Here is a 15,226-nt window from a genome sequence, read left to right as displayed (position 1 = left end):
CGGTATGTTTTGAAATTCTAATTGTGACATTATAAAATAACCATATAAGTATTTCCTCTCTCCAGCTCTCTGATTTTAATAACACACATAATAAAACTTAATGAGGGAAACAACAGATCAAATCTTTGAAGAAAATAGTTTGTGTTGTTCAGACCTACAATGAATGAACACATATTTTAACCAGATGGTGAATAAGAAAACACTAAAATATATAACATTTATTCTGTGATCGTCTTCACTCTGGTATGAAACTCCAGCGATCAGTCCGCTCAGCTGCAGCGTCCAATCAGATAACAGAGGAACAGTGAGGGGGCATGTCCAGCGTTAAAACACTTCCTGGAAGTCTGCTCTCTGGGCTCCTCGATCATGACTCCTCCGATTTCCCTCCTCGCTCCTCCGAGCCGAATAAGAACTTTGGGACGGCCTTCAATATGGCGGCGCAGAACCACTTCCGGTTCAGTCGAGGAGCGAGGAGCGAGGAAACGACAATTTAGAGACTTGAGATGTTGGGAAGAGGAGCCTGAGAAGAGCTAAAAGAATATAAAAAGATAAAACCCTTCCAGCCAAAGCCTGTTTCTGTCTGGAAAGAGATACAGAAGAACCGGCTTATGAACCAGCAGCTGTCCTCTGGCTGAAAGACTCCTAAATTCATCTCAACATAGTCTGTACTTGTTTATCTCTTTTCTTTTCTTTTACCACTCAAAGCTCTTTCACACTTCTTGTCATCATTCACACACTGACGCGAGGGGCTAAGGTTCCATGTATTAACATGTATACACACATTCATAGGAACGATGAGAACAATGTGGGGTTTGTGTCTTTCTTAAGGACACATTGACATGGAGCCTGGGATTGAACTGCCGATCCACTGATTGAAGGACGACCCAGCTCGCGACTGAGCCACGGTAGTTAGTTTTTTGTTTCGTGTGGGTTTTTAGTATGAAGCTAAAGGGGACTACAACCAGAATGTTCCTGTTCTACACTATTTCACAATGACCATAAATAACTTTGTAAGTTGTGACATTGTATGACAGAACTCAAATAATTCCTAAAATATCTTGGCCTTGTAAGATCTTTGAGTGTGTGTCAATTTTTTTCATAAAAAGAGTTAGGACACAAACCCTCATCATTAGCACTGATCTCTGCTCACCTTGTCAGCGTACTCAGAGACCATCTGTTTGATCTCCTCAGACTGCAGACCGACTATCTGACCCACTGCACTCGCTGTCAGCTTCCCCTGCACAAGAATAAAAGACGATTAATCCTACAATTCACGTGAATGTTTTAGCCATGTCCTTGTTCTGTGTACAGTGAATGATGTGATACAAAAATGTTAAATTGCCAGATCACTAAAAAGATCAGTTGTATGTATTCATATGAAATGTGGTGATTCAGTTCTTAACAGTCCAAAGATGAAAAGAAAAACATGCATTTGTCTACCTCTTCATGTGCCATGGCAGCCATACTGGTCATCAGCGTGTTGATTCGCATCTCAGAGAAAAAACAACCAGTTACTTCGCATTTAAGGAAGGAGGTTCAAGTTCAGGTTTAACACACACACACACACACACACACACAATGACTATTTACACATTATGTTCTAAATAAATACATTTTCATTCTGCGAAAATATTCCTATATTGTCTCGCCTAGTTTCTTTCATGTATATGACATTCATGTTTCGCAAGGCAAGAATACCTTAACTTTTAACTGCACAAATTCATAATGAATTTGAATGATAAAATCACTGCCTGTATGAGTGTTCTTTAGAATACACTAGGATGTAACATGCTCACCTCCTCCACTGCCTGCAGGTGGTCTTCCTCGGACAGCCCAGCCATCCCTGGGGGTGGTGGCAGTGAGCCACTGGCCAGCGTAGCCTTCCTGTCATCCACCTAGTGGAGGAAACATACAAACATAACTAAACAGTTCCAATGTTAAAGTTCTAAATTATTCTGAAATATTACCCTGCCAATCAGAATCTAAAAAAGACAAAAACATATGGAAAAACTGTCTTTCAACTACTTTGTCATCAAGTTGTTCTCACAACAAAAACAAAGAACTTGGCTAAAACCTCATTGATTATATATCTCAAGACGTCACATTATTATAAAAAAAGGTGTTCAGTTTCTTCAAAAACTTTTTTTGTAAAACACATTTGATAATGTTGGCAAAATGTGTTATGCATCAATACAAATGTAACCATAAAAACTTTATTTTGTTTTCCTGAAAGATGCTGAGCAATGCGTGAAACTACTTTCTATTTTGACTACCAAAAAGGCCACCAGGAGCATTTAATGTATCCGTAATATTATTAAAAACATCTAGGTTGAATGTGATGTACCCCTAGCTGTTTTGTTCTTCTATCTATTCTATGAGTCAACTCTTTTCTGAGGAAGCTTCGACCCTTCAATGTGTGCAGCAAGATGATGGAGATGTTGTACCAGTCGGTTGTGGCCAGTGTCTTGTACACTGCCTGGCCAAAAAAAAAAGTCGCCACCAAAATTCTGTGGCATTGTTTCGATAAGCTTCTGCAATGTCACAAGATTTATTTCCATCTAGTGTTGCATCTATTTCTCACCAAGATCTTGTATTGATGATGGTCGAGTCTGACCGCTGCGCAAAGCCTTCTCCAGCACATCCCAAAGATTCTCAATGGGGATAAGGTCTGGACTCCATGTGTGAAAATTATGTCTCATGCTTCCTGAACCACTCTTTCACAATTTGAGCCAGATGAATCCTGGCATTGTCATCTTGGAATATTCCCGTGCCATCAGGGAAGAAAAAAATCCATTGATGGAATAACCTGGTCATTGCTAAACCTGGTTGTTGCTGAATCTAGACCTGACCAACTGCAGCAACACCCAGATCATAACACTGGCCCCACAGGCTTGTACAGTAAGGTAGTATTATTTAAATCCAGGTGGCAACTTTTTTTTTTGCTTGCAGTATATTTCGCCATTGTCTGCTGGGGGAGCAGCGGCAGAGCCGGTGACACCAACAAACTTAACAAACTGGTTATAAAGGCCGGCTCCATCATCGGCTGCAAACAGAAGCATCTAGAACAAGTGGAGAGGAGGACACTGAAGAAACTATTGTCCATATTTGACAACCCGGACAACCCTCTCCACCACCTACGGCAGGGTCAGCAGAGCACTTTTTCAAAAGATGATTTGTGCTGATTTACACTTCACTCACTTCATATACACTACACACTCTGTGTAAACTTAAATCATTTTCCTTAAATACACACTGCACAGTTATTGTATGTGTGTGTGTGTATATATATATATATATATATATACATACATATATATATATATATATTTTTACACATTTTAATTTCATACTCTGTTTACATTTAATCTTTTGACCGCTGCCGCAGCGGCTTCAGTTTGGGAGTTAGCATCGCCCTGTTGGTGATGCAGGCCACCCAACTCTTGGTTTATAATGGAGTCTTTCTTCAGTAAATTCAAAATAAAACGAATATATATATATATATATATATATATATATATATATATATATATATATATATATATATATATATATATATATATATATATATATATACATATATATATATATATATATATATATACATATATATATATATATCTGTAAAGTTTTGGGCGCTACTCCGACAACAAATTTCCCCTTGGGGATTAATAAAGTGTATATCCATCCATCCATATACTGTACTTCTATCTGTATACTATACTTCTATACTACTATACTATCTACTATTTACTCTCCCCGTACCGAACCCATATTATGTTTAGTTAAATCTAACTCGACAGGCAGTCAGACGATACAGCATCTGAGGTAGACGAAACAGAAATGTTGAATTGTGTGTCATCTGCATAACTATGTAAATGTTTATGCAACTTTTGCCATTTGACAACTGACCATTTTTAATTATTCACAGTTAGTGATAATGAGTGACATAAGCTCTGAAAGCTATGAAAGCAACCTGCCCGTACTGTCAGTATGAGTAGCATCCGCTCAGTCTTTAGAGTAAATGCTTACCAAAGTGCAACTGAATTTGTTTGAGAAAATAGAATCTTTGAGTCTGCTTCAATGAGATTACAACCTGTAGTCAGGTGAGCAACTTTCTACTGCTTGTCACAGTTAAGCAAGTGAATTTCAGACGTCTGATTGGATGATAACATTCCCAGTGCAGGGGTGTTTGGCCAGATGGCTGGGGATGTTGTCCAGGATGTCAGCCATCTGAATGCCTGGGGAAAATTTGGTCTCTGATAAACTTCTCCTGACATGCCTCACTTTTGAGTCAGCAAAACCAAAGGAGCAGGAGGTCGGTCAGCAGTGTGCTTTCACTGTGTAGGGCTGAGAAGTGATCAAAGGGAAACAGTAACTGTTCCGTTGTTGAAGAGAAATCCTTAACCCTCCTACCTTGTCTTCTTTGGCCTGTTTGCTGAATCCATAACGTCTAGGGAGAGAAAATAAAAGGTGGTGTTTTGGTGTACTGGTGTTGTTATACTTTAGTTTTTTAAGTTTCACACGCCATGCCACCAAAAGATCAAGTGTCAAGAACAGAACCTTCAGGACATGGCTGCCTGATTAAATATGGAAACTATACAAAAGTACATCAAAACAGCACCAACAGTTTGCATCCATTGTTCCCAAAACACAGCATGTAAGAACAGTTAGCTCCTCAGAGAACACAGTGAAGAAAAAGCTGCACACGCTCAGTACTTACGGGAGGAAAACTGACATTCTAATAGAGTGGGGAAGAATGGAGAAAAAAAAATATGACACTGGAGTGAGATGTGTGGACAACTGACTACAACAGCTCATGATGGGTTCAGGTCAAAGGTCAATAAGGGAGGCACACAAAGGAAATGAATATTTGTGTAGAACTGCGTTTCTCATAAGACTTCAACTTTGAGCAAAACTTTATTTTTCATGCTAGATTTTCATTTTTGTAATTCTTGCCAAAATAATGAATTTTCTAGCTCTGCAACTAACAGTCAATTAATATAATAATATGACACCAATAACACCATATAGTTATTTTGGTGTGTGTCAAAAGCATGCTGGGACCAAATTTCAAAGTGTAGTATGGTTATGCAAATATACCGTGTGGTTAATAAAAGCTTACATCATGGGTCGTTTTTACTTTCAGGATACATGGAAATGAAAATAAATGACAGCAGTGCCTGTTCCAAGATTTAATTTAATAAATATCTGGAAGGTGACACAATGGGATTGAGCCGCCTACTGATTTAAGTATTTCCATATTGATATATTTTTTTGTATGAAGAACTGGCTGTCTTTAACAACATTCCCAGTGAAAATGCTGCATAAATTAATGTTAACCGCAGCTTCACATTTACACCATGTAACTGGTGAGGTAACCACACACACCCACACGCACCCACATCCACCTCCACCCACACACTCACACACACACCTGCCATACTCCAGTAGGGTGGCGTGAACCCTGGATTCCTCATCCAGCAGCTCCCCTGCATCCCTCTGCCTTCTGTACTTTCTCTGGGGTTTGTACACTTCCTGTAAAACACAACAGCAGAGTAAAAGGGAATTATATACAGTATAAATATAAACAGAATAAAGGGATTCGTTAGATTTCTTTTTTTTTAAAAACATGTAGTATAAGAAGTAATCTTAGTCATGTTTGAGTCATATTCTACATGGTCATTCAAGTAGTTTAATAATTAATTCAGTTGATGTGAAGACTGATGGTGTAGCTACTCACCAATACCTCCCGAACTGTCCTTACAGCTTTTTCTTTCTTCTGGAGAAACTCTTCATCCTAGACACAGGGTTTCACAGCACCACATTTAGAGGGACCTTTATTCATGGGATAGCCTCACAATGTCTTGGTTTGCATGTTAAACCACCGAGCACGGTTGATAATTACTTCCACACACCTGCAAAATACTAGGAATTGACTGTTGAGGTTAATGCATTTCTTCAAATCTGATTTCTGACTCTTTCACTCCCGCTGTGTTTTTAAAGTTGCATTTTACCTTCTGACAATCAAGCTCATTTCCACAAGGAGAAGTAAACATGGCTGAAAAGTAAGTAATGATAAAAAAATAAAAAATCTTACGGTCTCACAATTGTGATTGTTGCTTATTAAAATTGTATTAATTTGACTTAATATTTAATCATTCTGACAAATTTCCCTTGAGTTTTATTTTTTATTATTCCTAAAGTTAAAACACATTGATTGTGTTTATATATAGACTTGAACTTACCCTGCTTTGATCATTAAGCCTGTGCTGGCGTCACATGAAGGTCATAAGCACTTTATGTTCTGTGATTTTGGTCATTTTCTGAGCGTAACTTCTGTGTTATTACATAACTGATCAAACCGAGTCCATCACCTGGATGTCACGCCCCGACATCCAGGTGATGATGTCGGGATGATGACTGCTACTGTGTGTTACTACCTCTGGGAGGCTGTGGGTCTTCTGGAACTGAGAAATGGAGTAGGCTCTCACATAGTCACCCATCTCTTCCCTCGTTTCTATGGCTCGCTTCACCAGCCACTGGCAGGAGACACAACACATAGCTTTTCAGATCCAAGAATAAACCAGAAGTCGCCCATTACAGGTCAAACCTCTCATTGGGCCATTGGAAAACGGCCTTGTACTTGTATAGGTCTTTTCTCGTCTTCCCAAAACAATGTCACCATCATCTCCCCTGCACAAATGTTTAAACAGTTTTTCATAGCTGTGATCCAACAGCAAGTTAAAGTGGAATGTTATTTTAGTATCTTCATCTAATGGAGGAAACCCTACTTTGAAGACAAATCACCAACAGGAACTACTAAAGGTAAATCACTTTGACTTCATAAATTTTACTATTACTAAATGCTCTAAGCAAATGGCCGGTTAATGCATAATATTAATATACGAAGAGCAATTGTCTAAAGGCTGATTTATACTTGGGTTTTACGCAGAGACGTAAGCACGCAAGACATGCATGGCCGACATTGCGTGGTCAAATCGTCCATTTTGCGTGCTTGCGTGCGTCACCTCAAATTTCTGACTATCCGTCAAAGCTACGCGAGCTGTACGCAGCCCAGAAGGCTGTGATTGGTCCGCTAACCACGTCCTTTCTGAGTCTCTCATTTCCAGTTTCATAGCATAATACCGCTGTTTTTAAAAGCCATAGCAGAAACACAAACAATGGATCCCGTTGAAGAACGTTTGGCTGAAGAGGTCCGCAAATATGAGCATTTATATAACCCGTCTGACGGATTAAAAGGACACACAGATGGCGGTGAATTCCTGGAGGGAGATATCGGTGAACGTCGGTGTGCATGTCGACTAAACGGTCGTTGCGCCACCTACTGTTCAGGCGTATGGAAAACGCAGGGGAACTAAAAATCAAAAAGAGTCCGTCAATCTGACTGCGTGGCCAGCCGCAGTTGGAGTCGCAGAAGTATAATTCAGCCTTCAGGTTAGGATGAACCTCTCACCTGTATCACTGGAAAAATGTGGATAAAATCCAGCCCTTGGATCTGATGGGGCTCAAGGCGATGAGGACACTTCATCTTCGGTAGCACAGAGACAATTTTTTCCGTCAGAGCTCTGCAAAGAGAAAGAAGCACTCATCACTTAAATCATGATTTTAAAAAACAGTAGGATTGATTGAAAATAAAATCAAGCCTATCCAGTTAACAATTAATAGAGCCTTCAGGAGATTGATATTGAATTAGCTTTTTGTCATCACATTATTGATGTCCTGTATAAAGAAATAATGAAAAGGGTTTAAAGGCTACAAAGTAAAATTCAGAAAAATAACAAGTTGCTTAAAAATAGAGTCTTTGTCTGAAATACAGACTTATTAACGACACTTGATTTGACTGTTGCATACAGCTTTGCTACGAGTCAATCATGGAACGCTGACTTACATTGCCGGTTTAGGGTTGTCTTCATACCAAAATTATGACTTCAATACAATTCCACAAATATGATACAATACAATATATTTATCTATAATAGTAATAAATAAAACATCTGTTCCATTTGTTTACCAGCTTGTTCCTGGCCCAGCTGTTTAAACATTTAACAAATGTAATTAATATTAGTATTAGCCTAAAGCAAGATATTAAAAAAACTACATTAATGGCTTTGCCATGTTTTACGTGTTGCCTCCTTTAGTCGGTGTGGCTTTGAAACAGGTTTTGCAGATGGGTTTTTGTGTGTCAATCCGCAATGTAGCCAAAGTATTTCCAGATTTCTGGCATCTGTTTTTCCAACAAGCCGAGGACGGTCGGCAAGAACTCCTGCCCTCATGTCTCCCTAACCCTCGCTGTAAGTGAAGACTTCCTGGTGTGTGTGTGAGCGCTGGTATATCGATAGATTTTTAGTATCGATATACCGTGCAACATTAATTGTAAAAAAAAAATATTTTAATCGGCTCAGGCACCGAAAGGCCATATTCGGTACCAAACCCTAATTATGGGTGAAAGAAAAGACACTTGGCAGATGTAACAGCGACACCAGACAGAGTATGGGCGATGTAACAAAAAACTTAAATAGCATGAATCTAACGATCGTTAGAGTAGATAAACCAGCTGCATTTTGATGCTTTTGAAAATACTCACCTTATTAAAAAGTACATGTCTTGATCATCATCCAGCACCTTACATATTTACTATATCTAAGTAGGTTACAATTTTGATGTAATTTAGTATTTGTATTTTATTGTACATACATATTCTCCATTACAGGAAAATATTGTAGTTTTTACTCTACTACATTTATGCGACAGCTATTGCTACCATACAAATTCATGACAAAATTGAAAACACAAATAAATGATGATGTATTAGAATAGATTCAACAACCTAGCATTATAAAAAGTAATCAAATTGAGCTCCACCTCTACCAGTTACAAGATTAAAGTGATGTACACATTAACAGTAGAAGAAGTTAGCTAAATGGCCTGTATACAGTTGCCTGAGAAATTATCCCTAGCACTTACCCACAAAAAAAGCCAACTGTTAAATCAGCTGGATATATAACCAGTTTCGGTTGTCATGTACATCTGATTTCTAGATTGGCTACAGATTCAAACACACACAAGTGTACATGTGGGTTGTTGCTGGAGCCGAGCTGTCAGAAATTTGTTCTAAATTTTGGTCCTTCAACCTTTGGCTCCACTGAGCACTCCATCTGGCTGCCCGGCTGACAAGATTGCAGAGCTGGGAGATAGAATCTCCACGCATCTCCATAGAGCTGAGAAGTTCATGGATACTATAGTCTTTGATCCAGCACAAGCCAACACAACCTGTGCCCGAGTGCCTGATACCACAGCTCCTTGTCCCGCTGCCGTGGTCACTGGGACTGCCTCACCACTACAGTCCGGTGTCGCTGCTCGCTGTCTGGCTGCTGCTTCTGCCCCTCTGTCACTGTCCACGGGGATTCCTGGATAAATCTCGGGGCTAAGCCTGGAGCCTTGGTCAATTCAACTCCAAATCATCTGCAGCAATGGTCCCTGGTGCTCGCAGCACAAGAGGGAGGTGCTCCCCCAATCCTCATGCACCCCCTGCTATAACATCCAACTGGAGAATTGATACGATATTCTGGACCAGCATGACTTCCCACCTCTGAATGGGGGGGCCTCCTCCATTCAGAGGCCACAACGCAAAACGTCTCCCACAACTAGCTCCAGCCGCCAGCTCTGCCCGTCCTCCTGCATCCTCCCGCCGTCACAGGTAACGTTTTCTCCTCCGATTGCTCCCTCCCCTCCATGCTTACCATTCTTAAAAACATTGCCTGTCTACACCCCTCCCTCTGCTCATCATCACCTCTTGACTGGACTACTGTAAGGCAACATCCATCAAAATCATCAACAAACCACAATACATCAAGAACTCAGCTGCCCGTCTGCTCTTCCACCAGAGACCACATGACACCAGTCTTCCAAAACCTCCACTGGCTCCCCATGCAGTAAATAATTCAGTACAAAATACTCCTCATCACCTACAAAGCCCTTCACAACCCTGAACCCCTCCAAGCCTCTCTGACCTCCTGCACAGACACGTTCCCACCCACAATCTCAGATCCACAGACGACAACCATTGCTGGCTCCTCCCTCTGGAATCGCCCCATCACCTTAGACATTCTCCATCACTCGCCAATTTCAAAACAGCACTTAAAACCTATGTATTTAAATCTGCTTTTAACCTGTAATGCTAGCTCAGTATGTTTTTGCTGAGTTTCTCAATGTTGTCATCTCCCTTGTTTATATAGTTGTTGCTGCTGCTGCTGCTGCTTCTATCGTTTGTCTTTACCATGAAAAGTGTTTTGAGTACCTTGTAAAGCACTACACAAATAACATGCATTACTTTTACATTTCTGACATAATATTTTTGACATCTGAAGCTTTAAATCGACATGTCGTTGTGTCCTTGAGCAAGACACTTAACTCCTAATTGCTCCCTGTTGCTTTGTCTACGGTGTATTGAGCAACAATGTAAGTCGCTTTGGATAAAAGCGTCAGCTAAGTGACATGTAAATGTAATGTAAATCCCCCGCTATTGGACATAATCATGGCTCAATACGTTCTGGATTGATGACCACAGACAACACACTTTAGAGCCAAATCTCAGTGAAGCAAAAAACAGCTGAAACAAACACTTACATTTTCTGGCCAATGGTTGAGTTTTCTTGGAAAAGTAGATCCACATCGATGTCGAAGTTACAAGTGGTGATGCACCAGGTCATACCACCTACCACCTGAGGAGGAGACAAGTAGGGATACATCAGTGGCACTCACTCCCTTCACAGTGTGGCACTTCCTGGGCCCATTGGTTAAAGTTGCGGTTCCAACTTAAGTTTCCAACTTACTTGCGGTTTGGTAGTTCAGGGGACACTTACAAGCTAGACTATGTACACGATCAGCGTTACGATTATTGCCTGAAACCGCAACTTAGTTTTTATTTTGAATGCTGCAGCAAACCGCTCCATTGTAATGTTTCAAGAGACACTATTCCTGTGTGTACGTAACGTTTCAAGAGATACATACTCCTGTGTGTAGTTATTCAATGTACGCTAGGTCTTATTGTAACAATGCGTTAACAGTTGTGTTTAATCCAGATGAATACGTGCTGCAGGGCATAGTATATCTTTATGATGATAGCGATACATGTCCATACTCTTTTATATAAAACATTAGCGATGTAAAATAGTACAGTGTTGTTACAAGGCAATCTGGGCCGATTTCCCACAGCTGACAGTAGCAATAGATCTGGGTTGAAACACGTCTGCACGATTCACTTAGACACTGTATGAAGACTACACTGGTCACACATCGACTCGACGTCTGTTAACGATGTATGACTTAAATATCAGACTGACAACAAGTCAGATTGACGTTAGTAGCATATTGACTATACTTTTTCATTCACTCATTTATGCGTTCGCTCGTCAGCGCACAGCCTCGCGAACAGGTAGGACATTTTGCAGTAAACTGTTCTGTTGATAGTCTTTAAAAAGATAAACTATGAAGAATGTAACAGAGAAGTTAGGCAATCGAAATGTGTATTTCCGAGTCAACGCGGGTCCTGAGAGGCCACTCCTATCTGTCTCACGAACGCGAACATAAACCAGTTAATTAAAAAAAAAACAGTTAATCGCGAACAACGGACAGAACACACAGCTCCGGCGGACAGAACACACAGGTTACCTTGTCGAAAGGGGACAGACCCTTGATCCGGGCCCTGAAGTAGCCAGCAGCCAGCAGCAGCTCGAGTGTCTCCGCCAGCTTCACGCTCTGCTCCTCGTCCTCTCGGGTCTCCACCTGGGAGACAGTTAGTACGGTTAGCCAGCTCTAGAGGTTCATTATTGGATGTTTCCGTCTGCCGCCCCGAAGCGGCCTAGAAAAATGTTTATGCTTTTCTTAAAACTCTTGAATTGAACTATTGGGATTGTTAAACAGTTAAATCATGTGTTTCGACCGGGCACTCCGCCATATTAGTTGACGTGAACCAGTTATTTGCTGGCAAACACAGTTATCGGCAGGTTTTACAGAAAAAGCTTGCGTTACTTCGTGAAACATGCCGTTCAAATATTTTTTTACCTGAATAAGGTTGCCGTCTTGGTCATACTGGGCACAAATTTTAGACCCAGTTCTCACTCTGTGGAAAACAGACGTAGCCGCCGCCATGATGAATTGCAGTGTTGAACGTGACAGATCACATGACTGGAACATGTGACAGTCTATTATTCTTAGTTTATGATGCCTAATTTTAAGCGCAACTACACACAAAAGGATACATTTTTTACGGAAGCGCATTGCATTCATTTGATAAAAAATAGACCTAATTACGTAATTACGAGATCTTTTCTCGTAATTACGAGATCAGGATATCGTAATTACGAGAAAAGGGGTCTATTTTTTGTATCCAGTGAATGCAATGCGCTTCCGTACATTATAACATTAATTATCTGATTTGAAGCTACGGTCTGTGTTTTAAACGAGGAACCATGTCACGAGGAGCGCGTGCATGCCTTCCCGCCAGCAGGGGTAGCAACGACACAAGCACTGGGTCTGCTCCAGACCACCGGGTTCATGACGTCAGACGTCACGGCCCAGGCCCTATCCCAATCTCAACCCCTCACGGACTTTGAGGCGAAGTCCTTGAGTGTTTAGGGGTGTCCCATTGTCAATTTGTGTAGTGCCTGAGGGCTCTGTGGCAAACATTCTATACCTTTTATGAAGTCTTTTGGTAAATCACCAATAAGGGCGAATTATACTCTTGCAACGACAACTGCAGCTGGCCACACAGTTGGATCGACGGACTCGTTTTGGTTTATAGTTTCCGTGCATGTTTTCATACACCAGAGCAATAGGTGGCGCAACGTCCGTAGAGTCGACCTGCACACCGACGTTCACCGATATCTCCCTCCGGGAATTCACCATGGATAAAAATTTCTGAGGCCCAATCCCAATCTCCACCCTTACGGACTCACGGACTTTGAGGCGCGCTCCCGAGAAGTCCTTGAGGGTTTAGGGGTGTCCCAGTGTTACATCGTGGAGTGCCTGAGGGCTCTAGCAGACATTTTGAGCCCTTTATGAACCTTTTCCGTAAGTCAACATTAGACGCTTATTCCCTTTGCCTAAGGGAATTACCCACAATGCATTGTAACGTGAAGTTTAACACGCAGTTCCCAATGAAAGAATGGAGACGTAAAAAAGGTAAACAAAGAGGCACGTGGGCATTTAGCCCGACAAAATACCTTTACAACATTATGAAACATAAAAATACATAAATTAGAGGAATGCAAACCGAATATATATATATATATATATATATATATATATATATATATATATACATACATATATATATATATACATATATATATATATATATATATATATATATATATATATATATATATATATATATATATATATATACATACATATATATATATATATATATATATATATATATATATATATATATATATATATATATATATATATATATATTCTGTATGTAACCAGAATAATTTAATCTGGGATCTTAATTATTATGTTTTGAACTACGTTACTGTCCCCTTAAGTGAGGTCGACAGGTTGTCACACAGCCGTTTTCCTCTGTACACAGAAAACAGCTAGGAGAGTCAATCTTCTCTGTAATATACAATCTGTGTTACTTCATGCACAGAGATTGATAGAAGTGATCATCCATCTCTTAATAGAGGATCTTTGTTTTTTTTTAACGTCTGCTTTTCAGTACGGTAAGAGTTAGGAGGAGGAAAAGATTAGTTTGATACCTACAGATAAAAGTTAGTAAATTTAAATTGAATGTCTACGACGAGTCATTGAAGAGCTGCAGTTTCGCCCAGAGATAGTTAGAATTTTGAATATTTGATATCCTGGTGAGTTGGTTGATGTTAAACGCTTGTACCGTCGTGTGTTAGCTTCGTTAGCAGGAATGCTTGATGATATGTTGGAAGTAAATTTTGTATTCTACTAAAACCAGTCAGGATAAATCTGAACGGGATACAAAGAACATTTATGAAGGTGTAATGATTGTAATTGAATGCGTTGAGTTATGTATGTTTGCTAATTAGTTTCTATATTGTGTGTGAAGTTTATAGCCAGGCAGTCGCAGGCCCAGTTGAATGAGTTGTCTTAGTAATGAACTATTGTCCTGCGCCTGTGCATAGGCTGGTTTTTTTTTTGTGTATAGTTCTTCGTTGGAACCAGAGGTGTCGTCCATCCACAGTCCTGCATGCCATCACTCACCTTCATTCATCCCACCATCTACCTTCACCTGAAGAAATCTTCATTCATCCCACCATCTACCTTCACCTGAAGAAATCTTCATTCATCTCAACATCACAGTTCACCTGGAGTCCATTTCGCGGGACATTGTTGTGCACAGGGGGGGCGGTAGGACATTTGAGAGCTCAGGATTTTTTTTTATTTGAATGATCAATTGTTGTATTATAGGTTGTCATATTGTTGTCTAATTAAATCTGATGTTGTGTGCGTAATTCGGGGTGGATCTTTCTTGTCTGTACAGCCATCAGACGAGTGACATATTAACCAATCTCCTCATCGAACCTGAATAAAATTTAGATAATTCCCCTATCTTCTGTCTATTCTGCATTGTCTCTAAAGCGACAGCTGCAGAGGGGTTACATGTACATTCATACATACATACATACATTTTATTTTGACAAAAACGAGTGAATAAATAATATAAAATGACTTCTCGTCTTATGAGGAAGACATTCGAACCAGTGAATAAAAAGAATAAAATAAATTCATTTTAGACCCAACAATACACAATATGTTTAATGTAGTCACGTGATGTTGCAGTAAAATGCTGTCCCATTCATATTCACACCAGCTCAAGCCTTCACAGACTCCCACACTCAACCAGTTAGCAGCTGACGTCAGTGAGTCCCTGAGGATTCAGGGTGGAGATTGGAATTGGGCCTTAGAGACTGGGATATACCCTGTGTGACCGTGCACACTGAGGCCCAATCCCAATCGCACATGTTTTCATGTTCCATTTTTAATCTGCAATGTTGTAAAGATATTTTATATTTTTCTTTTGGTATTTTTATTGATTAACCGACTACAACATTTAAAGTGACGTTTCATTCGGCTATTTACGAGAACAAACGATCATGACCAACAAACGCAGATCATGGAAATAATAATGAGCGTAATTTGGAACTACTTTCAGTAATCTGTT

The 15,226-nt window shown here is 40.0% G+C and overlaps 1 protein-coding gene and 1 long non-coding RNA gene across 3 annotated transcripts in view; one reads left to right on the top strand and one right to left on the bottom strand.

Moving 5' to 3' along the window:
• ccdc93 (coiled-coil domain containing 93) overlaps positions 1-12,246 on the bottom strand; it is a 34,781-nt gene extending 22,535 nt beyond the window's left edge. For both annotated transcript variants that reach the window (XR_011077297.1, XM_068571965.1), the window contains exons 1-11: positions 12,085-12,246; positions 11,692-11,805; positions 10,648-10,742; positions 7,475-7,586; positions 6,441-6,539; positions 5,741-5,797; positions 5,435-5,535; positions 4,414-4,450; positions 1,797-1,895; positions 1,441-1,491; positions 1,151-1,237 (exon numbers count right to left, since the gene is read on the bottom strand). Coding sequence is in view for 1 of the 2 variants with exons in the window: in XM_068571965.1 (XP_068428066.1) it covers positions 1,151-1,237; positions 1,441-1,491; positions 1,797-1,895; positions 4,414-4,450; positions 5,435-5,535; positions 5,741-5,797; positions 6,441-6,539; positions 7,475-7,586; positions 10,648-10,742; positions 11,692-11,805; positions 12,085-12,216 (984 nt within the window). In the remaining variant the exon portion in view is untranslated. The remainder of the gene's footprint in view (positions 1-1,150; positions 1,238-1,440; positions 1,492-1,796; positions 1,896-4,413; positions 4,451-5,434; positions 5,536-5,740; positions 5,798-6,440; positions 6,540-7,474; positions 7,587-10,647; positions 10,743-11,691; positions 11,806-12,084) is intronic.
• Positions 12,247-13,665: 1,419 nt separating this feature from the next.
• On the top strand, positions 13,666-14,516 carry LOC137782582 (uncharacterized). Its single transcript, XR_011077298.1, has 2 exons — positions 13,666-13,895; positions 14,187-14,516. It is a non-coding gene; the product is annotated as an uncharacterized lncRNA (long non-coding RNA).
• The last annotated feature ends 710 nt before the right edge of the window (positions 14,517-15,226 follow it).

The sequence above is a fragment of the Clinocottus analis genome, unplaced genomic scaffold, assembly GCF_023055335.1.
Source record: "Clinocottus analis isolate CAN_PGR_092001 unplaced genomic scaffold, fCliAna1.0.p SCAF_12, whole genome shotgun sequence".
In the NCBI taxonomy this organism is placed as follows: Eukaryota; Metazoa; Chordata; class Actinopteri; order Perciformes; family Cottidae; genus Clinocottus; species Clinocottus analis.
This window is presented reverse-complemented; position numbering and strand designations above follow the sequence as displayed.